This window comes from Cervus elaphus, chromosome 16, assembly GCF_910594005.1.
Source record: "Cervus elaphus chromosome 16, mCerEla1.1, whole genome shotgun sequence".
NCBI classification, from domain to species: Eukaryota; Metazoa; Chordata; class Mammalia; order Artiodactyla; family Cervidae; genus Cervus; species Cervus elaphus.
The window spans coordinates 35,132,931-35,158,304 of record NC_057830.1 but is presented as its reverse complement, the minus strand read 5'-3'; the positions used below and the strand labels follow the sequence as shown (position 1 = coordinate 35,158,304).

The 25,374-nt window shown below is 45.5% G+C and overlaps 2 protein-coding genes across 7 annotated transcripts in view; one reads left to right on the top strand and one right to left on the bottom strand.

The window, feature by feature from the left end:
* UBAP1 (ubiquitin associated protein 1) overlaps positions 1-1,832 on the top strand; it is a 67,150-nt gene extending 65,318 nt beyond the window's left edge. For all 4 annotated transcript variants that reach the window (XM_043927302.1, XM_043927305.1, XM_043927303.1 and 1 more), the window contains 2 exons: positions 93-194; positions 695-1,832. In XM_043927302.1, the coding sequence (XP_043783237.1) occupies positions 93-194; positions 695-835 (243 nt within the window). In that variant the 3' untranslated portion in view covers positions 836-1,832. The remainder of the gene's footprint in view (positions 1-92; positions 195-694) is intronic.
* Positions 1,833-2,866: 1,034 nt separating this feature from the next.
* KIF24 (kinesin family member 24) overlaps positions 2,867-25,374 on the bottom strand; it is a 64,525-nt gene continuing 42,017 nt past the window's right edge. For 2 of the 3 annotated variants that reach the window (XM_043927299.1, XM_043927300.1), the window contains exons 8-14: positions 20,857-20,978; positions 19,980-20,085; positions 15,303-15,374; positions 13,386-13,495; positions 5,566-7,818; positions 4,286-4,379; positions 2,867-3,593 (exon numbers count right to left, since the gene is read on the bottom strand). In XM_043927299.1, the coding sequence (XP_043783234.1) occupies positions 3,453-3,593; positions 4,286-4,379; positions 5,566-7,818; positions 13,386-13,495; positions 15,303-15,374; positions 19,980-20,085; positions 20,857-20,978 (2,898 nt within the window). In that variant the 3' untranslated portion in view covers positions 2,867-3,452. The remainder of the gene's footprint in view (positions 3,594-4,285; positions 4,380-5,565; positions 7,819-13,385; positions 13,496-15,302; positions 15,375-19,979; positions 20,086-20,856; positions 20,979-25,374) is intronic. The other variant, XM_043927301.1, reaches the window with a different exon arrangement.

Genomic DNA, 25,374 nt, shown 5'->3' with positions numbered 1-25,374 from the left:
CAAGGCGGGGAGCAGATGTGTGGATTGGTGTGAGACTTTTGGGAAGCACAGAAACAGTGGCAGTCCGTGCTTAACCCTTTCTGTTTTCTTAGATTCTCGACTATCTCTTTGCACACGGACAGCTCTGTGAGAAGGGCTTCGACCCTCTTTTGGTGGAAGAGGCTCTGGAAATGCAGCAGTGTTCAGAGGAAAAGGTAAGCTCCAGGGAACCCTCTGGAAAGAAGGGGCAAAGCAGTATGTCCTGGGGGCACTCCTGTTCCACACCTTCATCCCTCCCAGTGGCTGTAGGCAGAACTAGTTGGAGCAAGAACTTCCCGTGTCCAGACAGGCATGTGGATGTTTGGCTCAGGTGAAGTACCAAGTTGAAGACCGTCTGTCCCAGGGAAGGGATGGAAAAAAACGACCTGGGCAAAAGCTGTACTTTCGGATGATGGGGGAGATGGCTAGTCATTTTGCCTAGGCTGGGTGGGAACGTGGATGTGGATGGTGGGACCTGAAGGAAGGTCAGTAAGGTTTGGGGCCTGGGCGTGGCTCCTGAAGGATGACTGGCTGTGGCATCAGCCCTCCTCTGTTTGCTCGGGGACCTGAGGGGCTCCGGCAGGGATGCCCTCCCAAGCAGCCCCTCATGCATGGATTTCACCACTGTGCTATGTGGCCAGAACCTTTTCTTGAATCTGTATTCTCTTTTCTTTAGATGATGGAGTTTCTTCAGCTGATGAGCAAATTTAAGGAAATGGGCTTTGAACTGAAAGATATTAAGGAAGTTCTGCTATTACACAACAACGACCAGGACAATGCTCTGGAAGACCTCATGGCGCGGGCGGGAGCCAGCTGAGACGAGGCCCTGCCTAGGCCCTGCCAGAGCCACCCCTGCAGGAGGCCCTGAGGAGCCCCCATGGGGAAGGGGAAGGGGCGCACTTCCGGATTTCCTTTTGGGGGTGGAAGGTCAGGTGTGGAGACTGTGCTTGCCAAGTCTCTACAAGCTTAGGTCCTGAGCTGGGGAGAGAGTGGGTAAGATTTGGGCATGCACATGCCCCCAGAACTGTCCTGGCTCCTTCCATATTAAAAGTATTTGTATCCTGAGAAGTGTCCTTCCCGCCTTGGCCCTCCAGATTGACTTCTCTGGTCTTTTTGGGATCTGTATGGCTTCAGCCAAAACCTGGCCCCGCTGCCAAAAGGAGCTGGGGAGGAGGAGGTGGTGGGGCCAGACTCAGTGCTGCTTCGGGGCTAGATGTTCCCTCGTCCGCAAGAGTGGGCTGACCTCTAATCCAGGTTGAGTGCAATTGAAAGGTTCTTCCAGGGTTTGTTTCCTTCCCTTTTTAACAATGTCACTTACTGTGACACTGGTTCTGCAATGTCTCTGAGGTGCAGAGAATGCCCTTTACCCCCTGGGGCCCTGAGTTTGCCTTTTCTGCCAGGCACTTACCACACTTCCCTGCCCCAGCCTGTTTCTTTTGGCCTGGTTTGGACTACAATCTTCTGCTACCCAGGATTTTAGAGTCCCCTACTCTAGGAAGCAGTTGTCAGTTTAAGGAATCATTGGTCCCTTCCCAGCACATCAAGCGGGGAGAAAGCAGGCCATGATTTAGTCCCCCAGCACTAACTCCACCTCAGTTCTCCCTGGAGAACAGCCTCTCCCTCCAGCCCCTGCTCTAGGACGACACAACAGATAACACCTAGTCATAGAAATCAGTCTCTTTGGTTTGTTTTGTATTATGTTGTACATCATTAAAGATCTAAACACAAAGGATATACAGTCTTGATGAATCTAAAGTAATTTGCTAACTATTTTGATTCTTCAGAGAGTACTACTAATAAAAATCTAAAAGGTATATCCTGTTGTGATGATTTCTTTATTGCCAAGGAATGTTTCACTGCAGGGTGGAGGTTAGTGAGTGGTAAGCAGATTTACTGGGGATGGAACAGAGGCTAACCATTTTCTGTCATTTCACTACTTTCTTCCAACTCTTAGACCTGTGGAACCCAGGAGTTGGCCCTACGGTCTGCCCTGGTTTTTGGTTTGCAAAGGCAGGCCTAGACACAAAGGTCTGTTTAAACCTGACCTAGCTCGGTCTCTGGGTTAAGGACATAGACATGTGCCTTCTTGCAAGACTGACTGTGGAGGTGAGACAGGCTGGGCCTTCGGGAGACGCACTCAGAGATGAGGAGTGAGTCCCTGGTCCTGTGAGCAGCATCAGGCGTGTCTCTGTGTTCCACAGGTGGGACGGGGATTCAGACTGCTTCACTAGCGCTCAGTGGGGCTGTTGCACTCAATGGCACTAGATTTATCCCTAGTTTCTTGTCCTTAGTTGTAATACTCTCTCCCCCACAGTCCTCCTTGTGCTCTTGGCTTGGATGGGTCTCTAATTTTTGTAGTGATGACGTGAGGATACAGAACCTTTGGGCTGGGAAGCAGCAAGCTGGAAAGAGGCCGCCCTCTGGTGGTCAGATGAGGCATGGCCATTGTCTCAGAAAGCCAGTTAGTCCCTCCTCTGGCCTTTAAAATTAATTAAACCCTTCTTTTAAAATTTGGAGAAGTTATCCTTTAACTTCTACAAGAGAACAAAATTTCATATCAAAATGGGTGTCAGGGCCAAGGCTTTGACATGTGAATCTCAACTTGATCCAAGCTGGCCTTGGTAAGTGATGGACTACCTGGTATTTCTTATCTTAAGCTGCTTTCTGCTAAAAAGATACACAGTGAACAGCTCACATGAAGGGGTGCATGTATGTGATGCAGGCAGATGGTCTCAGCAAAAGGCAGAGACTGGAAAAGAATGCAGTGATGCGAGTGCCCTCTTCCGTCTAAATACTGTGTTGCAGGGAGGGAGGGGAACTGGGAGCATAAGACCTGTCCCACATCTGCTCCTGTTAAAGACATCCAGTTAAGGTTTATTCATTTTACATTTTCAAAAGCTAACCTAAAGCCCCAAATCAATCTCCCAAGGGCTGGTGGGGCAGATCTCACCCAGCCCCCACCCCACTAGCACCAGCGTTTTAGTTTTTGACCAAGTCCTGGAGGAAGGCACAGAATCCAGCTGATAAAACCTCTAGGCTCAGCATGTTATCTCCCCTAGCTTGTGACCTCCAACCTGCAGGTTACCGCTGACCATCCCCCCATCCTCAGGTCCCCAAATTCAGAAACATCTACAGGGTTATTAGACCCAACTGTTGTTTCCACAAAGGGTCAGTAACGCAAATCCTCAATCCCAAAGAAAAGGGAGAGACCTATTAGAAGTTCTTCAGGCTCATCTGTCCTTCCTTGCAGAAGCCCCTGTGCTCGGAACTGGACAGATGCTCGGCTCTGAGAGAGGAGCTGGGACCCAGCCCAGGCCATGAGTGGTGAGGGAGGGACCACCATAGCAGGACAAGGCAGTGGGTGCTGAGATCTGCAGGGGGACCTGGTGGAGGCCCCTCCAGCTCTTGAGAGCCCAGCCACCCCCGTACCAACTCTAAGACACCGCTGTCCTCTCGGGGCCTGCAGCTGGCTTGTGGCAGGCCAGGTATAGCTGTAGCTGGCTCCTCAGACTCTGGATGCACTTGGACTTCAGAACCATGATTTCATCTAGCTGGATCACAAAACCTTCAAAATCCTGAGAAAGGAAACGAAGGTCAAAGGGAGCTTTTGCTGTTACTGGCCCTCTGTCATATCTGCTTTTCTAATCCCTTCCCTTGCAGGAGGATTTCAGAGCCCAGGGCCCTTCCTCCAGTTGGAAAACCTGCAGGGATAGTCACCATGGCATAGGGTGGGCCCACTTCTTTAGAGAGGTATTTGCAGGGCAAAAGGGTGGTTTTGTAGAAGTACCTCTGGTCTGCATAAGGCAAGTCACTGTTACCATCACAGGGAGGGGCCTCCAACGAGCCACTAGGAAGGCAGAATGGCAAGAAGAGAGGCTGGAAACACTGGCCTGGGAATGGGGAGTGTCACGCCATCTCCCACCTGTCCTTGTGCCCCTCAAGCCAGCTCAGAGGAGTGGCAAGAGAAGGCCCAAAGCCTCAACAAAGCTATAGTGTGGCAGCAGACCCTTTCTGCACATACTGCAGGAAACAGGGATGACTATCAAACTAGGTGGACTTCCCTGGTGGGTTGGGACAATCCCCTGGAGAAGGACATGGCAACTCAACTCCAGTATTCTTACCTGGAGAATCCCAGGGACAGAGGAGCCTTGTGGGCAATAGTCCATGGGTTGCAGAAGAGTCAGACATGACTTAGTGACTAAACAACGTCAAACTAGCTGCAGGCTAAGTCCCAACAGCCCTGGAGGGTCCAGCCAAGACCACTTACGGTAGCAGCCAGCTGGCTCATCAGGGTCTCCTCCTTGAAGCCCAGCTCAGCCATTTCATCCAGCTGTTCCCGGTGTGCTTGGATGACCACCTGCCTGGGGACCAGAGGGGATGCTGTCAGCCTTGGGCCTCCCATCTCATGGGCAGCTTTCTGGAACTGAGCCTCATTTCTAGGCCAGGAGCTGCTTTCCAAAGAGGTCGAGGCTTTGATGGGAACGAGCTCCCCACCATCTCCTGCCTCTCCACCGTTCCTTTCAGGGCTTGTCAGGGACTAGGGCGACACCCTGAAGTACTGGGAAGACAGTGGCTTTGGGAGCTGCCCCCTGCCAGGGCCTCCTGGGTTCACTGAGAGACAGGGCTGGCTGCTGCTGCTCCTCCGCAGGCGCTGCTCACAGCTTCCCTGCACGGAAGCTAAAGGCTGTGCCGCTGCAGCCGGCACGTGGCCCAGGTAGAGCCTGCCACCTGGCCTGTGGGCCTGTCTCCTCTCTGTGGGGAGTTCAGGGACCAGAGCAAGGGGGTCTGGGCTAGAAGCTGGAGGACCTGCCTTCTGTCAGACCCCCCTGATGGGTAGAGACCACACAACAGCATGACTGACCCCTGGCTATAGGTGAGCTCCTCCCCTGGACATCCCTGCATGCCCCTCTCTTTGCCCAAGGCCCAGGCCGAGCCCCAGTGAGCAGGCAGGCAGCTGGCCCAGGGAATCGGGAGCCAGAGTGGAGGGCTGCGGCCTCACAGAGAAGCATCTGTTGCCGCCCTGCCCTCCTGTGCCTCTAGCCCTCGACACCCCCCGCCCCTCCTTTCACATCCTCCAAGGCAGTCTCATTCTGCAGCACCATCCAGCCTCCTCGGGGAAAGCACAGTCAGCAGCCCCTGTTTCCTACCTCTGCCGTCCTGGAAGGTGCCTAGAGCTGTGCCTCTGGGGGCACACGGCTGCTGCTGCTGTGTCCTGGAGCAGCACCGCAGGAATACATACCCACCAGAACGAGGAGGATTCGCATCTCACCTCGGGCCTCAGGCTTGGTCACGGGGTCAGGTCCTCCCTTCTCTCCCTCACATCCAGCTTTCCCAGGCTGAGGGCCCACCCACCCTGGCAGGCCTGCTCCAATACATTTTACTCCTACTGCTCATGTCAGATGCATCTAGGCAGGCTCCCTTGAAAAGGTGGACAATCAGCCTGTCTCTGAGCCAACCATAGCTATTCCCAGAACAGACAGAACAATAAGCTGGGGTGGGAGTAGGAATGCCAAAGGGCCCAAGTCTAGGTAGGAGAGTCCAACTTACTGTGCCTGCCCCAGGGCAGGCTGACGGAGTGTCCTGGTGGTCTTGGGAGAGCAGCTGGCCACCAGGGGAGAGCCTGGCCTTGCTAAGGGCCTTGGGATTGGCCTATGTTTGAGCCATGCAATGTCCTCATTGTAGCAAGACAGTGTGATGGGGTCTGCGGAGAAACCCAGTTCCGGCCAACTGGGCCCTGTCAGCTGCTTTCTCTCCTGGGCCCTGGGCTGGTCAGCCACATCACTCCTTCCTGCTCGGGGGGTGAGTGTAGGCCCAGCGTGAGGTCCTCCAGGATGAAAGGTGAGGAAGGGCTTTCCCAGGAAACCCTGGGAGCCATCCAGCTCTGTCTCAACATTGGCATCACAGTGCCCCCGGGAGAAGAGTGCGGGAGAAGAGTCTCTCCTCTGGCAGGCCTCCCCCGGGTCAGCCTCCCCGTCGGGCAGCTCGTCAGGCGGGTGCTGACGGATGGGTGATGGGGACAGGGCTGGAAGACTGCCCCCAGGCTTGTTGTCGGGGGGAGATGAGGAGAGCCACAGGTGCTCGGCTGCTGAAGACGTTGGCGGGACTGCCTCGGGATCACCCGATGACACTGTGTGGCCCACTGCTGGCCCCTCTGTGTCTGCTGCCACGAGACCATGCACAGTTCCATCCTGGGCCGGCTGCTCCCAGGAAGGAGGGCCCCCATCATCCAGGCTCTCCAGGAGGGACACGGTGAGCGGAGCCATCAGTCCGGAAGCATACTCAGAGCTCGTGCCTAATTCACCTTTAGAGTCTTCTCCTTGGAAAGGGTTACTGTCTTTCATTGTTCTGGTCTCCAGAGTTGGGCTGTCTTCACTGACTTCTCTCAGGGGTGTGCTCACTGTGTCTCTCTGGTCTGGGGACCCAGGAACTGCAATGTGGGATAGTGAGCAAGCGAAACCATCTTCCTCCAGGGATGGCAAGCTGCCCTCGGCCTGCCCAGGAACCTCACTTCTGAAGGCTTCCTGTCTGAGGTCAAAAGCAGGGCCGCCACCTCTTCCCCGACCATATACAGAGTCTACCTGTGAGCAGTAAGGCTTCCCTGCCAGGTCTTCTCTGGGAGGAGGCCCTGAGAGGTCTGAGTCCTCCTCTCTGCTCCAGTCCAAGGGCACCTGACCTGGGCTGCGGCCGTGATCGAGTGCTATCCTTCTGTGGCCTGCGGGGTCCCTGGAGTAGACCCAGCTTCCAGTTACACCCTCCCTGTCACCATCTGGGCTGAAAAACAGACTCTGCTGCCTCTCAGCCACCCGCTCCTCAGGACCTTGCTCCCTCTGATGAAGGAAGAACGAGCCTTCACTGCTCTCCGGGCTCTTTCCCTGCTCTCTGGGCCTTTGACAGGAGACGTGTGAAAAAGAATCTTCACTGAAGTCGCTGTCATCAGGGTCCTCCGCCTGGGGGACTTGGGCTCCATCATGACTCTCAGCACGATGAGGGTGGAAGGGAGAAGGGATGTCACTCTGGAGCTGCCCCTCTGGGGGCCGGGACCGGCATAAAAACCTTTCCAGGGGTTGGTACTGTAACTTCTGCTGGAGGAGAGGTGGCTGCTGGAACTGCTGGTGATAAAAGCGCAAATGCTCCTCCCGCTCCTTCTGACGAGCAGGGATGTTGCTGGTCCAAGCTTCAGAGGCAGGCCGGCTGGGTGTGCCCTCCTTGCTGCCCTGACCATACTCTGCTAAGCGGTGGGCGCTGCCAAAGGAGAGCTCGCCTCGTGACACAAGCTGCTTCTGCACTGGCTGCACAGTCTGCACTTTCTTGCAGCGGGAGGGTGGCTTACCACGGACCAGGTCCCCTCCTGGGCCTGGCGCCCTGCTTCCCCAGCCTAGGGTGGTTTTGTTGCCAACTGGGTTTTTCTCAGAGCATAATGCAGCTGATTCTTCTGCCCTTTTTATGGCTACATGTCCAGACGGCACACTTCCTTTGCTAGAGCTAGTCTGAATGACCCACTCTCGGGGAGGACTCCCTCGAGAGCCACCCTCTTTGCCAGGAACCTTAGGTACAGAAGCAAAAGGGATATTGGCTGGGTGACTAGCCAGAGGATGGGCCTTCCCTCTCGTGGAACCAGATGGCACTGTGAGCGGCTGCTGAAGCCCCAGCTTGACTTTTTTGGGAGAACATTTGTCCCCTGGCAGGGCCACAGGAGAGCTCTGAATTCGTTTTGGAGAAGAGTTAGAAGAGTTTCCAGATGTTCGATTTCGACTGTTAGCTGGAGTACAACATTTAATGCCTTTCTTTAGTTCTTTGACCCTGTAAATGACCATTTTATGTTAATGTACATTCCTGTAATTCCCTTCCTATAGCTTTCAGAGAAAACAAAAACCAAAGAAAAGTATTACAAGAACTGGGAATTATTTTTTTATCTGGGAGAGAATAAAGGAAAGAATAAAGGGGATATTCTATTTCAATATGAAATACGTCACTTTACTTGAACAAAGATCAGTGTCTTCTCTGAGGATGTTAGCATGCACACACTATTCCATGATCAGGAGAGTGTTTGAAATACCACAGATGCATGTGAGGGACAGGCCAGAGGAGCTGGTTTCAGAACTTATGTCCACGCAGGGCCCATACCACACTTCCTGAAGATCAGCCCACTCAGGAGCCATGTGTCTACTCCTCACCTACTATTCCATAATCAGAACCTTCTCTTCCTGCAAACCACCTCCTTTTAGGCTTCTCTGAGAAAATGAGTTCCCTCCAACCTGCTGGGCACTTCAAGAAGCACAAGCTCTCAGAAATAAGTCGGCTTGTGCTAATTCCATGGAGGTAGAAACAACCTGTCTGTTCCCAGGGTTTTCAACTTTAGCACCAGTGGTGTTTGGGGTCAGACAATTCTTTGTTGTGGGGAGCTGTCTTGTGCCTGTGGAATGTTTAGCAACTTCCTTGGCTTCTACCCACGATCACAGCAGCCTTTGTTCTCTGTCACAACAATCAAAATTGTCTCCAGACATTGTCAAACATCCTCTGGGAGGCAAAAATCAGCCCCTAGATAGAGAAATAAGAGAACCATGCTCTATTCTACAAGGGAATTTTAGAGAACATGGAAAAATCCAGAATTAAGTCTGCTAGGATTGAGTTGCCAAGATCAGAGTCTCTCACTCTGTGATACCTAAAACAAAATAAAAGCAGTGGAAGAATTTGGATTTACAAGGAGACATCAAGTAAAATGTGACTCTCCAGTGGTGTGCTTGTAGATTCTGTGTTGAAATCCCTTATGGAGGGAGTTGTACTTTTGCCGGGGAGCTCTCAGAAAATGTCTTTTCCATTGTTTTGGTTTTAATCCACTTAGAAGTAGCCAAATGACCCCCTGGCCATTTCTGAAAACCAAGATAATAAACCTGACACTGAGACCTGACTTCCTTTTAGGTCTGAGAAGCAAGGAAGCAGGTAACATAGTAAGCAGAGAGACAAAGTCATGACTGAAGTCAAATTTCTCAGATACGCAGACAACACCCCCTTACAGCAGAAAGTGAAGAACTAAAGAGCCTCCTGATGAAAGTGAAAGAGGAGAGTGAAAAAGTTGGCTTAAAGCTCAACATTCAGAAAACTAAGATCATGGCATCCAGTCCCATCACTTCATGGCAAACAGATGGAGAAACAGTGGAAACAGTGGCTGGCTTTATTTTTTTGGGCTCCAAAATCACTGCAGATGGTGACTGCAGCCATGAAATTGAAAGGCGCTTACTCTTTGGAAGGAAAGTTATGACCAACCCAGACAGCATATTAAAAAGCAGAGACATTACTTTGCTAACAAAGGTCCGTCTAGTCAAGGCTATGGTTTTTCCAGTAGTCATGTATGGATGTGAGAGTTGAACATCCAAAGAAAGCTGAGCACAGAATTGATGCTTTTGAACTGTGATGTTGGAGAAGACTCTTGAGAGTCCCTTGGACTGCAATGAGATCAACCAGCCCATCCTAAAGGAGATCAGTCCTGGGTGTTCATTGGAAGGACTGATGTTGAAGCTGAAACTCCAATACTTTGGCCACCGGATGAGAAGAACTCACTCATTTGAAAAGACCCTGATGCTGGGAAAGATTGAGGGCAGGAGGAGAAGGGGACGACAGAGGATGAAATGGTTGGATGGCATCACCGACTCCATGGACATGGGTTTGGGTAGACTCTGGGAGTTGGTGATGGACAGGGAGGCCTGGTGTGCTGCGGTTCACGGGGTCGCAAAGAGTCGGACACGATTGAGCGACTGAACTGAACTGAAAATCATGTTGCGTTCTTGGGCCTTTGCTGAGGTGTTGCAGCAGGACATACAAACAAGGAATGAGTTGAGAGTTGCCACAGCAAGTCTAGATGGTTCCACATTACCTCCTGTTATAAAACTGAGCTCTTTTAATTTTGTTAAAAGAGAAACACCAAAGTTTCTTCCTAGGAGTCATAGAAGTAATTCTAGAAATCTGAGGGTGTCAGAAGAAATCTTACAGGTAATTTGGTCACTGATGCTAAGTACTTCCAGTGTACTCTACCTTTTACCAAAATCACTCTTGTTACTGAGCTCTTTTCTGATAAACTTGTTAGGGGTCCAGCTAGAACTTTATTTTTGTACTATTTACTAACATTGTTTTAGTATGTGAAGAGAGAAAAATTTTAAATCAGAGGAAAATTTCAAATAAGCAATAAAATCATTCTCAGCTTGTGTGTGTACAGATTGTTACCTACAATTAATTTAAGCACATAAAACAAATGACTTTCATACTTACTTTCAATAATTTTTCAGACTGCTTTGAATGAAAGATTATTTCTATTATACTTTTTCTACTCTTTTTTTTAAAGGAACTACAGCCTCATTTATTATTTGTAAATCTTGAGCTAGTCTCCATTTACCATTTGATTTCTTTATACCCAAAACAGAAGTATTGCATGGACTGTTAACAGGGAACTAATAGGCCCTGTTCCTCTAAATTTTCAATGATGGGTTTTAACCCTGCCTTAACCTCAGGTTTCAGTGGATACTGCTTCTTATGTGGGAATAAGTGCGGGTCTTTGAGCTTGACAACCACAGGAATAGCATTTTGTGCTTGACCCACAGATTTTTCATCATCCCATACTCTAGGATTTATATTTTGTTCAACTAAAGGGAGAGAAAGGGAGGGCTCCATATTCATGGAAACAGAGGCATGGACCTTGCTCAGTATATCCCTCCCCAAAAGGGGTGAGGGTGATTCTGGCACAATCAGGAACTCATGTGAAAATAGCACAGAATCCCAGTTGCAAGATAAAGAATAATTGAAATAATAACTTTTGGCTCGTCCAGACAGTCCCATTACAGAAGGGGATTGGGAAGAAAGTGGGCCAGGGGCTTCAGTAAGCATGGAGTAAGTTGCCCCAGTATCTAAAAGGAAATTGATGGATTGGCTTCCCACAGTTATCAATACCCGGGGTTCCTCAGGTGTAATTAGGACGGGAGCTTGTGTGGGGACCCCCGGGCACCTTCAGTCCTGGTTGTCTTGAGAGTCCGACCCCTGAAGCCTGCGCCTCTGGGGGCAGTCTCTCCTCCAGTGTGGTCCTTTGCAGACCAGACATGGAGCCGGGGGCGGCTTAGATGCCTGAGGGCAATATCGCTTGAGGTGCCCCTCCGTTCCACAGCAATAGCAAGCCCATCCCTTTTCACCTGGGTCCTTCTGGGCATTTCTCTCAGGCTGTTTAAGAATGGTTTTCATAGCCATTGCAAAGGCTTCTGCCTGTTCCTTTGTCTTTCTCTGCCTTTCTTTCTTTTCCTCATATTCCCTTCCATAATAGACTGTCTGAGCCACTTTTTCTAGTTTTTAACAAAAATTACTTTAAATAATTTCTCAACTGTACTCAATACATCCCCCCTGAGAAAGGGTTACTTTCATCTTCCTTTACTGAAGCGCTGAGAGGAATGTTTTATTCTCTGCTCCTAATGATGTTCTCACTTCAAGCACTTGTTATGTCTGTGATGCAGGGAGGGATTTATGAAACAAGACTGACCTAGGGTTAGTAACTGTTGAAGCAGGGTAATGGACACATGGGGGGAAGGAACTTGAAGCCATACTGGTTTGGGGGAAACAATTTTGGATCATCCCATGTCTTCTAGCTTATCTCAGTCTTCACTTATCTTCTAGCAGGGCTAGGAGGCTGGCATTAAGGAGGCCACGCAATTAGGAATCCTCCTTGAGGAAACTTATTTAGCAAACCTATTATAGGTGTACTTCATTTTATTGCATTTTGCTTTGTGGAGAGGGCATTTGCTTTTTTTTTTTTTTTTAAACAAACTGAAGGTTCATAGCAACTCTGCATAGAGCAAGTCTATCAGTGCCATTTTTCCAACAAGATTATTTTTAAATTAAGGTACGTACATTGTTTTTTAAAAACATAATGCTACTGCACACGTGATAAACTACATAGTATAGTGTAAATATAATTTTTACATGCACTGGGAAATGAACCTAGGACTTCAGTACAATTTATCACAGTGGTCTGAGCCAAAGTTGCAGTATTTCCACAGTATACCTGTATTCTTGTCTGGAAAATTCCATGGACAGGAACTTGGTGGGCTATAGTCCAGGGACCACAAAGAATCAGACATGACTGAGCATATGCCTTTATAATATTACTATTGTTGAAGTTAATATATAATCAGCGTTCACTCTGTGCCAGGTGTGGCCCTAAGCCCTTCATACATGTCATCTCACTGAATCCAAGTAACTGTTACATGAGGTAGGTGCTATCATTATCCGTGTTCACATTAAGGGAACTGGTGCCCAGAGAAGTTGAAAACTAGCCCAGGATCACTCAGCCAGCTAGTGGAGAGGCAGGGTACTGGCCCAGATAGTTTCACTCTAGAGTCCATTCTAGTAGCCACTTTGTAAATGGTCTCTCCTATTGAAATGAGATGAGATAAAATACACAGAGAACATCACTGAAGCCCTGACGCCCAGGGCGAGCTCCTCCTTTCATTCACAAATATTAATAACACACCTACTAGGTACCAAGTACTGTCTGGGCAGGATAGAGACAGTGGAGAAAAAGATAAGGTTCCTGTTCTCATGGAACTTAAATGATAGCTTATCTTTCCTTCCCAGTGAGTTTCATAAAATGCCATGTATACAAAAGATTCTTCAACAGTAATTTTAAGAATACCAGGTTCCCCTCAAGTAGTCTGTTAACTTTGGAGACAGCTTCTGAGAGACCAAGAGGAGGTGTTGTACGGTAGGACCAGGCAGCAAAGCAGCCGGAGGAAAGGATGGTAATGAGAGCACTGTCAAACGTAGGAGACACATGACCCCAGGGTAAGAGATGGGAGGGGCCCTGGCAGATACCAAAGTCACTAGAGCCCTGACCTGGCAGTCAGAGGTACTAGTTCTGCCACCAACTCCCAATGAGCCCTTTTAAGGTCCCTGCTCTTTTCTGGGCCTCAGTTTCTCCTTCCATAAAACAAGGTTGATCTCTTCTGGACTTACATAGCTCTGAGTACTTCTGCCTTAACAAATAATAGGTACTCTATCCCTAACAATTAGGGCTGAGGCTGGCAGGAAGAAAACCTCATGAAGCCTTCCACTCTGGAAAAATAATTCATCTCCGGCTAGCTATTTAAGATTCACTGATGGAGTTGTCTCCTGAACAAGGGAACATGTCACCTTCCTCGTCATGTTCACACTTGTAAAATGACAGGGCCTACCAAGACACATTCTTCACATGACCAGTTGCACATTCCCCTGGCAGTAGAATTATTATCCCAAGAACAGGTTTGGGGAGCTCAAGGTCAGATCCTTGTGTATGCATCTCTCACAAACACACACACACACCGCCCCCCGCTACTCTGACACCTGAGGGCACTCACCGGTCAGCATAGCGCAAAGTATTCAGAGTGTGTTCAGTGGCCACATGGCTTGGTGAGATGTTGGCGATCATGCAGGTTTTGGCATTGCCAATGAAAGAGTCCTTCAGCACCTGTTCAAAACAGAAGGCAGGTCAGTGAAATCAGCCAACAGAGGGCATACTGACTACATACTGTGTTCAGGACACTGGGCCATACTCATACCTACCACCTTCTACAGAAAGGCAATTCACAAAAGAAGAAACACAAATGATCAATCAACAAACAAAACAGATACTCACTGCACCACTAATCAAAGAAATGCAGACAAAGCATTTTACAAAATTAAAATTTGTGGGGACTTCCCTGGTGGGGGGTCCACTGGATCCCACATGCTGCAACTAAGGGTTTGCATGCTGCAACTCAGAGTTCATTACCTCAACTAAGATCCAGTGCAGTCAAGTAATAAATAAATTAAAAAATTAAAATTTGGGGGCCTATAAGATGAAGAAAGACTCACACGAACCTGCTCTGGTGAGGGTCTAGGGAAAGGGTGCTCCTGTACATTGCTATGCTGCCCATGTACTATGCAGTGTGAACTGGTACATGCCTTTGGGAGGGCAGTTTGGTAATATGATAAAAACCTGGTAAAAAAATGTTCCTACTTTTGGTTTGGCAATCACACTTCAAAGACTTTATCCTAAAGAGACAATTGCTCAACTGATTTAGAAAAAAAAGTATACACAGGATATTCATTATAATAGTAAAATTTGGAAAATCTCTAAGTCTATAAACAAGTAACACTAAAAAATTATAAACTGCATACAACCATAAAAACTAATTATGGATACACGTACTTAGGTACCTGGAAAGATCTAAAACTTATGTTTGTGTGAAAAAGGTGTATGATTCTGTGAGTGGATTTATGTGTGAAATTACTGATTTAATTAAACAGGAACACAATTTCTGGGGGTGGAGGACAAGTTTTGAAAAATAACAAAGCCGATGTCAGAATCAGGACTAACCACCCAAAAGAAGGGTTTCCTGAGTCCCCAGCTGTAGTCATGTTTGAGAAGAAACCATCTAACCCATAGATGACTGATTCTAACAAGTTAGGAGCTATGTTATCATGGGTTCTGCCCCAGCTCCCATGAAGCTGTTGGTCTAGCTGCAGAGTGGGAACTCCTCCCGGAATACAGAGCGCCTCACCGAGACTGCCTCCTGCCTCGTCTGTCCCCTACTGTGCCCAGCCTTGGTGCAGAAGGGAAACAGGGGTCCCTGTAACTGTCTTCACAGCTGTTTGTACCTAGGCTGAGTCCTCCATTCGCCACTCTTCTTGGTGCTTCCTAACAATAAAGCACATTTTCATGACAGAAAAATGGAAGAAAAAAAATAAGCTATGGTGCTACTACTCAAAATAATCAGCTAACAGAGATGCATAATTTTTATGTGTAGTTTTTTTTTCTTATTTCATATTTTTAAACTATAGATCTTGGTCATCTTTCCTGGAAGGACATGTCAAAAATCCATCTCATTCTTTTTAAATGCTGCCATTATTTTTTGTCTTGAAACATTGGTCTATCTAAGTCTACAACTAAGAGAGAACCAAGACAGCTACACTACCATCCCCTTCAAAGGCTCAGAGACGCCACTAAATCCACAAGGTTTGTTTTTGTTAGAAATAAATGGAAAGCTGTTGGACGGTGACCACCGCTGCCTGGCTGCTGTGTACTGCAGGGATCCCTGCCTGAGGATGCCCTTTCTTCTTCAAGACTGAGAGCGCCTAGAAGGAAGGTGACTCCTCCCCTCCTCCCCCTCCCTCGCCGCCCGCCCTCCACCACATCATGCCTTGCTGGCAATGGATGCTCTCCTGAATGATTAAATGAATGGAAGAAGGAACACACGAGTGAACCAGAACTCAAAGCTCATATTTAACTTTACCTGAGTTAATTTGCTTTGCCTGAAAGGAGTGTGGGTGTGTTCCTGATCCAATGCACGGATACATTCCTTCAGCTGCAAAGTGGTAGAATAACAAGCACATCAAATATCACATGCAAAGTGAGACTAACAGATCAGATTTTTTTAAAAATAAACCACACTCATGCAACCCTCCTCCAAAGAAGTTAAAATGCCCTGGTAGTTTCTTGCTCAACAAGAACAATCAAGGTAGACTGGAAAGCATCATCCTGTGCTAGCTATGCCTACCCTGCCCCTGGCCCCCTCTCAACTTAAAGGCTGTGAACCTAGGATTAGAGCTGATAGCGCAGAACTGACAAACCAAGGGACCCTCCCATTGGTCCCAGAGTCCAACTTATGTGGTGGCAGTTCTGGCTTGCCGGCTCCCTTTCTTTCCTCACACTCTTCCCAACTACAAGATGCACTTAAATAGAGAAAATACCCATGCCACTCCCCTGCCTCCCTGCTCACACATGCACACCTATAGGTACAGCTTCAAGTACAGATTCAGATACAAGTTGTCTAAATGGAAGAGGAGAAATCCTAGAGGCAGAGCTGGGAAGGAACTGAGAAATGACCTAGGTTTACACCCTCATTAAAAAAAGTAGGGATGGTGGCCCAAAGGCAAAGAAGGGCATGTCACTTGCTCCTGGGCAGAGCCTCTCAAAGAAGTGCTCACTGGACATCACTAGTGCCAGCAGAAATCTGGATATGTACATCTCCAAGGGCAACATGCCCATCAGAAAGAGCAGGGGTTGAGGGGACAAGACCAGGGAGGACAGACCTTCTATTTCTGAGTCACGAATCTAGGGTAAGCAACAGTAAATGAGAAAAAAGGGAGGGAAGAGAATGGAAGGGATCCCTTGGAACTGCCAGTGCTGGGAGTTCACCAAGAAAAGGTAATTAGCCTTGAGAGTCTCCCGTGACTGTTCTTGGCAGCAGTCATAGATGTCCACAGCTAACCCTTCTCTATCCAAGAAGCTGTAAGGTTATAAGACAGTATAAAGGAATTTCCTCTTATTACAAGTCAGTCCAATATCCCCAAACTTTAGTACTGGGAAGATTCTCTAGAAGGGATAACAGGTAACCAAACCTGGCCCCTGAGTTACACCTGCCCCTTACATACTCAAATCCAAGTGTGGCCATCAATTTCTATGAGCCCTTGGGTCCCTTTAGCCTTGCTGAATCAGAATGGAAAGTAGACTTTACTAAGCTCTAAGGGAAAAGCAAGGGAAATACCCAGGACAGAAAAAAGGGGCATCTTTGTACGCCTCACAAAACACAAGATTTTGATCCTATTCTTTAAGGCTTGTTTCCAGGCTCCTTCACATGTTGTCTCCCATGTGAGAAAGACAGCCAAGCCCCAAGGATACGCCACAGGTGCCATGCCATGCTAAGCTGCTTTAGTCGTGTCCGACTCTTTGCGACCTTATGGCCTACAGCCCTCCGGGCTCCTCTGTCCATGGGATTCTCCAGGCAAGAATACTGGGATGGGTTGCCATGCCCTCCTCCAGGGGATCTTCCCGATCCAGGGATCCAACCTGTAACTCCTGCATCGGCAGGCAGATTCTAGCACCACCTGGGAAGCCCTCTCCACAGGTACCTCATAGGTTTCCTAGTTAATTCCTAGACCGTAAATTTAAACATGAGAATCAAAGATTTCTAGCTAGAGGCTGTAGACCCTTGGCAAACTCACTTAACTTGAGCTTCAGAATCCTGATCTATAAAGAGGGAATAAGAGAATCTGTTGTGAAGATTAAACTCACTAGTATATAGTACGTACTCAAAAGTGTATTACCTCGTTGGAGAAATGACTGATTTCAGGGCAAGGGCAAGGAAGAGTGTGTGACACCTTGTAGTGCCAAAAGGCAAGAAGATGCTCAAAAAATGATGAGCATGTCAAAAGGATACAAAACCAACCTGAAAGAACTTATGGACAGAACCCCAGAAAGAACTCCCAACAGCCATTTGGGAAAATGTGAGCAAGAAAATAAGTAATGATAGAAATGGATTCTAATTTAGCAAATGAAAGAAATACCCATTTACTGTTATAAGTAAGTAAATAAATAAAGAGAAAAAAACAGCTCTTTCTTGCAATAGAATTCCAACTAATTAATGTAGACTGTGTGCTCAGTCACTAAGTCGTGTCTGACTCTTTTGCAACCCCATGGACTGTAGCCTGCCAGGCTCATCTGTCCATGGGGTTCTCCAGGTAAGAACACTGGAGTAGGTAGCCAGTTCCTTTTCCAAGGGCTCTTCCCAACCCAGGGATCGAACCTGCACCTCCTGCATTGGCATGCGGATCCTTACCACTGAGCCACAAGGGGATCCTCTAATATAGAATGATGGACACAGAAAAACCTCATCATGTAAACCCCACAGTAATAACTGTTACAGGTAAGAGTCATCAATGGACATTATAGGTACTGCATAGTTTAAAGTATCTGTCCATGAGATACTTATTACAAAGGGAATAATCATACCTTCACAACGGGGAAACCTAGCACAAATCACCTGAACTCAGTGATTAAGTTTAACATTACCAGTAATGACATATTGACGGCTACAGTACACTGAGAGGGGTACAACTTCTGCGCTATTCTTGCTAAAAATTCATTATCTCAACCTAATAATGAGAAAACATTACACAAACCCAAATTCAGACACAGTCTGCAAAATAACTGGCCAGCATTTTTCAAAGGTGTTAAGGTCAAGATTGACAAAAACTGAGGAGACTACAGAGCCATGACAACTACAGGTAACTAGACCCAAAAAAGGACATGAGTGGGACTACTGATGAAATTCAAACAAGGTCTGCAGACAGTTAATAGAATTATTTTAATGTTCATTTCCTGATTTAAATTGCTATCGTTATATAAAATGTTAACACCGGGAAGGCTAGGTGAAGGAATGCTATATGTTTATTTTTGAAGCTTTTTTAAAATCTAAAATTATTCAAAAATTTTAAATAATAATAAAAAGATGCTGACTCTCTCACCTCTCTCAGCCTCTCCATTTACCCCTCATGAGACCTGAGAGTAATGTGTCTAGTAGGAGTTTTCAGTTCTAATCAAAAAGACTTAATGTGGATGGAAACAGGGCAGTACTAAAAAGGAATGGGGGTCTCTATACACAGTCGTGAATGAGCTCCAGGATACTGTTAAGTGAAAAAAGCAAACTGCAGAACAGTGTTAACAGTATGCCAGCCTTTTCTTTTCTTTTCTCCCCTGACAAAGGGGTGAGCACAAACAAACACGTTGGTAGAAAACGGTCACCTAAGGGGAGGGGGACGACAGGATCGAGAGGACCGAGATGGACACTAGCCTTCTCTGAATGTGGCTACTTCATAATTTTTCTTTAACTGAATACAAAATTGGTGAGCTTAAACACACAGAATTATTTAAAGAGACTTTGCAATATAATATTATGACTGTACATCCCAAGAGGGATACAACATAAGGGTAAAAAGGACAACTGCAAAGAAATCTTAATCTGAATTCAGTAATCATATTAAAAGTAATATACCATTATTTTGGTATACATACATATGGAGGTAGAGCAAATAAATTACATTAATGTTGTTAGGAACTAAGAATTTTAGCATAAGAGAAAAGGGAGAGAAATATAAATTCAAAAAAGCTAAGCAAAAACCCTGTAGTCTTAATTTTTAATTAATTTATTAGTATGAATCCATGATACACTTTCCCCGTCTCTGTCCATCAAAATGACCTAGAAGTAAGAACTCACCCAGTGGTGATAAGCACCACTAGCACTCCTAAATGCTCCCTAAATACCATTTCCCTCTAAAACTTAGGCTTGTTGAAGAAATGGCTGATTTAAGTTCTGGGGAAAAAATGTACAAGATAAGCCTACAACATTTTATCATACTAGAAAGCCAAGGACTAGCAGGGTTATGACAAAAAGACACAGGAACACAAGGGCCAAAAATGTATAAATTTAAAAAAAAAAAAAAAAAAGAGAGGACAGTGAGTTTATAATAATACAAAAACAAACAAAAAAAGTAAAGAACAACAAACTCATGGTCATGTTCAGGTTACCAGGACATCAACTCATTCTGAAAACTGGTGAGCGAAGGCAAAGAACCAAGCAGTTATCTCGCCTCCATTGTATGAGTTACACTTCAGGATAATCAGATCGTTGGGGGAAAGTTCTTTCCAGCTAATAAATACAGAGGAATATTAGGATTAGAATATCACCATTTTGGAATTCCTAATAAAGCAATGGGATAAAAGTAATGCTCACTGACGCCTGCTAAAACCACAAGGCATAAAGGTTGATAGGAAACATAATAATGGAGGAATTAGATTGATAACACTTGACTCTCTCTTAATTCTCAAAATCACAAAAGGAGATAATCAGACATTCTGCGCCTCCTGATGGTAATTTTAAAACCTGACGAGAACAGAAAATGTACTTAAGTGAACCATTCACCCAACTGCAGAAACACTTCTTTGTTTCTAACTGGCAGGACTGACCAGAGGAAGAGAAGGCAGGGAGAGAGGAAGAGCTATCTAGAACTGCCGAGAATCTCACCGGGCAGCCTCCATCACCAACCCTGGAATTCCACTGCCTTATTCCAACCCACCCTCACCCACTTTGGCTGCATGTAAAGATGGGAAAAATCTCTCAAGAAGGACTTACAGCCAGAAGACTCTGGTTTATTTCCGCGCCTTCCATCTTTGTCTGTCTATCTGAGTCTCTGGCATCCGCTGCTCTTTCACTGCCAGCCAAGTCAATGAAAGAGATCCTAGAGAACAGACACAGCAGGCAAGACTTCTTTGGGGCTTTGGTTTCTTTTTATATCAGCCAACACTTTGTGATGGCAGGAAGAAATCAACACAAGCCCATCCTCAGGAAAGTTAAAGACATTACTGTCAGTTTTCCAAAACTTTCCAAACAAGATTTTAATCCACTTACACCCTTCTGTTGGCTTTAACCATTTGTGAGAAAGTATGATTGGAATTAATTAAACATTCTTCCCATAAGGCTAAATGACTACAATGCAAATCACTTAGGTGACCACTTAGATAATTAAATAGAGACTTTTGTGGGCTGCTTTCCAGCCCCCCACCCCTTGAAAGACTCATTACTCAGAGGTGAGATAGGCCCATCCGTCACTGTGGCAGAGTGATGCTAAGATAGCACCAGAGAGGCGATGAATGTACCCAACTGTCGTATGGCTTCTTTCAAGAAGGATGGATTAATTTTCCTTTTTTTTGGCCTGTAAGCTCTCTGAGATGCATTTCCTACTATTCCTCTGCTGATACTGTGTTTCACACTAGAAGCAATCAATGTTCCTTTTAATAACTTAGAGTTGACCAACAATAGGTCATTACTTCATGGTTAATCAACTGGTGGCACTTTGGTGCAATGATTTATTTCAGAGTTAATAACTCTATGGTGTGTCCCTGAAATAAAGAACTCTATGGGGCAGGATGTCCTGTTGTTGACAACACATATTTCAAAGTCACATTAAGGAAAGGCAGACAATGCAGTTCCCTGCATATTTCCAGCTCACCTGCCAAATGTCCTCTTGGCTGAATCTTTGATCTGAATTTGGATGATAGCGTGAGAGCGGGAGGAGTCTGCATTAACTCCAGTGGCCCTGGTGCTGCGCTCCTTGCTGCCCTTGAGGATCACCTGAAAATAAAATCCATAGGGTGACTTCTGCAAGGAGTAAACAAAGCCTTCTGGCTCCTAAGAGTTGGCTGAGAGCAGCACAGACCAGACAGAGATTTGTCAGTATACTGCAGTCTTTTCCCTCTATGTGGAAAACTGCCTAAACACTAAATCATAAACAGTAAGTACCCAAGAGCAATGACAACAATGTGGAAAACTAATCTTGGGGGAGAACATTCAACAGCTCAAGAGCTAATTTACTTCTTGATCTCATACACTGTTTTTAATATCTTTGATGGATTTATCCTGACTCAACTCCGCAGGGCATAACTTGGCTCCAGAGTAAGGTCCCATAATACCCATCTGTCGTAGTAACTGAAGCAAAGGACAGAAATGTGCATCCCAGAATGAATAATCACATCCACCTGTTCCACCACAATGCAATCATAAAGGAGACCAGGCCTGACATGTGGAAACATGGAAGTGATGAGTTATCGAAATTGCTATGAGCCCATGATTACCCTGGAGACCACTGCCCCTTCAAATGGGAGTAAAGACTAATGTGGATCCCTCTGGCCACAAAGGAATGGGGGAGAAGAGGTGAAGCCTCGGGAATGGCCTCAAGCCACTGAAAACACAGCCATATATGAATATGCTGCCCTGATTTTGGGAAGTGTTAATTACTGAGAATCAAATAGGTGATGAACCTTAAAAATATTTGACAGAATCCTCCCAGTAGCCTAAGATGAGGTGAGTATGATTATTATGCTCAGTTTATAACTGAGGAATAAATTCAAAGGTTGACTTGCTCACAAATAGCTGTTTTGTGGCAGAACCAAATTCTACATCTAGCATCTACTGTGGCTGATTCCAAAGCCCATGTGGTTTCCACTACATTGTGGGGGCACTTATGATAAATTCATTTATTTGCAGTGTGAATTAGACTAAAGGAAGTCCTATCTCAATCTCTCAGAATTTTAATTTTTATCATATTGAACATGGCTACCATTTCCAAATTAAGAGTTCAAAAGTTGACAGAGTCAAACTTTAACAATAGTTTATAAAATACCTTAACTAGCAGGGATAGGTACCTTTTTTTTTTTTGACTGATAATGATCAAATTTTATTTTTTTAACAGACTCACAGACAATTAACTAGCAAGAATGCCAACAGTTAACATTTCTTTCATGTTTTAAATTACCTAGCATGTAGTTGGTAGAGTATGAGATTTGCCCCACTATAGAGATTCACTGATTGACTCCGCCTGTATACCTATACTTAAATAATGCAATAAACAACCCTTTTATAAGAGCCTTAATGATATATCAAAAGCCTGATTCTTGGTCTTCTCTCAAGTTCATGGGGATAGGAGCTGGTCTTTGTAGCTTAGAGGACATCCCAGCAGCAGCTACAACAACTTCCACTCAAAGAAGCTGACCACCCCCCTCCTTCCCAGTTTAAGACTGCTAAGTGTTGAGGACCAATATGTCTCCCGTGCATCATGCTTAGAGGGCGGGCATGCACTGTGTGCTCAGTCATGTCTGACTGTTTGCGACCCCATAGTCTGAAGCCCACCAGGCCTCCCTGACTGGAATTTTCCAGGCAAGCATACTGGAGTGGATTGCCATTTCCTTCTCCAGGGGTAGGTACTTTTAAAAAAATTAACTACTATTAAGTTTCTTCATGGCCTAAGTGATAGTTATGTCTCTAAAGATTACCTGTGAGATTTAGAATTGTATCTTAGAACCAGATTTTAAATGCACTCATTTTGTAAATAGCTTGCTATAAGTTTAAAGGGACTACCTGATAAATCCTTTTGTAAAGAGCAGAACTTGTTAATTTACAAAACTGGATTATCAACTGCATGGACAGCTTGTTGCTGCTAATCAGAAATCAGAAGAGTTAGCGTAGTACCCCTTATACTGGTTGTGGTAAGTGCCAAAGAACAACAACAAAAAATCCTCCCCCAAAATACTGATAAATAAGGCTGGATGCTGGCTAGGTCACTTAAGACCAGATCTATGACTGATCCATCTAGTTTACTTACCTATCTATGCCATGAAGCTTGCAGAATCTTTGTTCCCTGACCAGGGATTGAACTTGGAGTCACAGCAGTGAAAAGTGTCAAGTTCTCACCACTGGACTGCCAGGGAATTCCCGTGAACCATCTAGTTTAAATGTACTTCCTTATCCTGGCCTTTCCTATCATTCTGATTTCACACTTTCAAAGACCATAATGCAAAGATGATGGATTACTTAAAATCTGTATTATCTTTATTAAACTTCTCTTTTTTCATTAGAAAAGAAAGACAAGCTTACTGTGGAAAACTTAGAAAATATAGGAAAAATATAAAAATGAAAATATATACCTTCCATAACTTCAGAGTTAAAAAGATTCTGGTGCATTTCCTCCTCCTCCCAGAGTTTCAGGGTTCTCACAGCTTTTTTGATACACACACACACACACACACACACACACACACACACACACACACACACAGCCTTTTACAAACTTCATGAAGAAACAGAGATCTTTTAAATGTCTACATTTGTGATTTGTGTAAGCGATATGCTTGATAGATAAAGGATAAGTTAAGTGAATTATCCAAGGTCATACAGGCAGCATATGGTCAGGCTGGGATGGAAGCCAGGTACCCTCTGCCACATGATGGCAGCAATGATGCTACTTCTGCTGGAATCTAATGAGAGCTCAGAGAGGCCTCAAGGTCATACCTAGTCAGGAACTGTGTATACTGACAGGAAGCCGAAGGGGTGGCCTTGTGGTTCATCCCCACAAGGGGAGTTAAGAAAGACTGTCTTCTGAGGTTCCATTACAGAGTTTTATGTTTGACTTTTCAGTACACCTTATTCACCATGATGTACTAGGTACCTGTGAGTGCATCTCAGAAAATCTAACATGTTGGCACGACCTTTCCTGACTAAATGCCTTTTAGGGAAGACATGAGGGAATTTCTGGTGTATGGTCGTTTCCTCAGCCTCAGTAGCAGTCTGTAATCACCATGTTTTTCAGAAACTGTGGAAAAAAGCAGCTGAGCTCTGAGGAGTAAAAATGAGGCAGTCTGCAAAGATCATCAGGCAAACAAGTGGCATACAACTCAAGTGTAGCAGTTAAAGACAAAATATGAAGTTAAACTGTCTGGGTTCACATGCCAGTTCTGACAATATGGTTGTCTCAACTCTTGAAAATCTACTTAACTTTTCAGGGCCTCATTTTCTTACCTATAAAATGGTAATTTCGTAAGTTATTTTTGAGACCAAAAAGAGATAACACATAGTATGTAAAGCAGTTAGTACTACAATTAGCACATATAAGTTCTCAATAAATACTAATTAAAAATATATACTAAAGAACTAACATATTTGTGTAAACTTCCAAAACATAAACTATTTCTTTTAAAAAATGTAAAATAATCAGAGATCCATGGAGAAATAGAGCTTTATGGATCAACATGAGATTCCATGGCTCCCAAGTACAATTAAAAATTTTAAACAAGAAGGAAGGAAGGAAAAGGAAAGGAAGAGGATAAAGAACAAAAAGAGACAATCTATTTGAGAGAAATGCAAGTCAAGAAACAGAATAAAATTAATGCGTCACCTTAAAAATCACAGGCCTCCCATTTCTCTATCTCTTACTTGTCAAAGTCTTCCTTCCATAATAAAGTCTACTGGGCAAGTTTCTTGATCTAGACCCTTTAGACAAACATGTTACATGAGTAGTAAAATGGGGACCTGCTACAATAGAAAGGAGAGACAACTGTGGAATTCTATGGCACTGGAAAATATTTGGGGACTTATTAATAAGATTAATAGATGTGGGGACTTCCCTGCTGGTCCAGTGGCTAAGACTTAATGCTCCCAATTCAGCGGGCCTGGGTTTGATTCCTGTTGAGGGAACTAGATCCCACATGCTGCAACTAAGAGGTCACGTGCTATAACTAAAGATCCTCATGCCACAACTAAGACCTGATACAGCCAAATAAATAAATATATTAAAAAAAAAAAGAATAACAGACATGACAAATTCAACTAGCATCACAGTAAGCATTATATGTACATTATCTCATTTCCTTCTCTATCACCCAACCCAATCATATAACATCCACATGTTTCAGGCTCAGAAAGGTAAAAGATGTGTTCAAGGACACACGGCCCCGGGACCCAGCTCCATCCACGCTTTAATCACCAAGCTTCCAGCACAAATACCAAAGATGGGCTATGAGCACTTGAGCAGGAGAGGCACTGTGTACAGACTAAGTCTCTATCACCAGCTTATGACTGAGACTTATCTTAGGGAAGCTCTTGCTCTGTGGGCCTCGGCTACCAATTACAGCCAAGGCAGCATTAAAACATGAAGCAGATTTATTAGAAGTTTGGGAATGGATACCTATAGGTACAT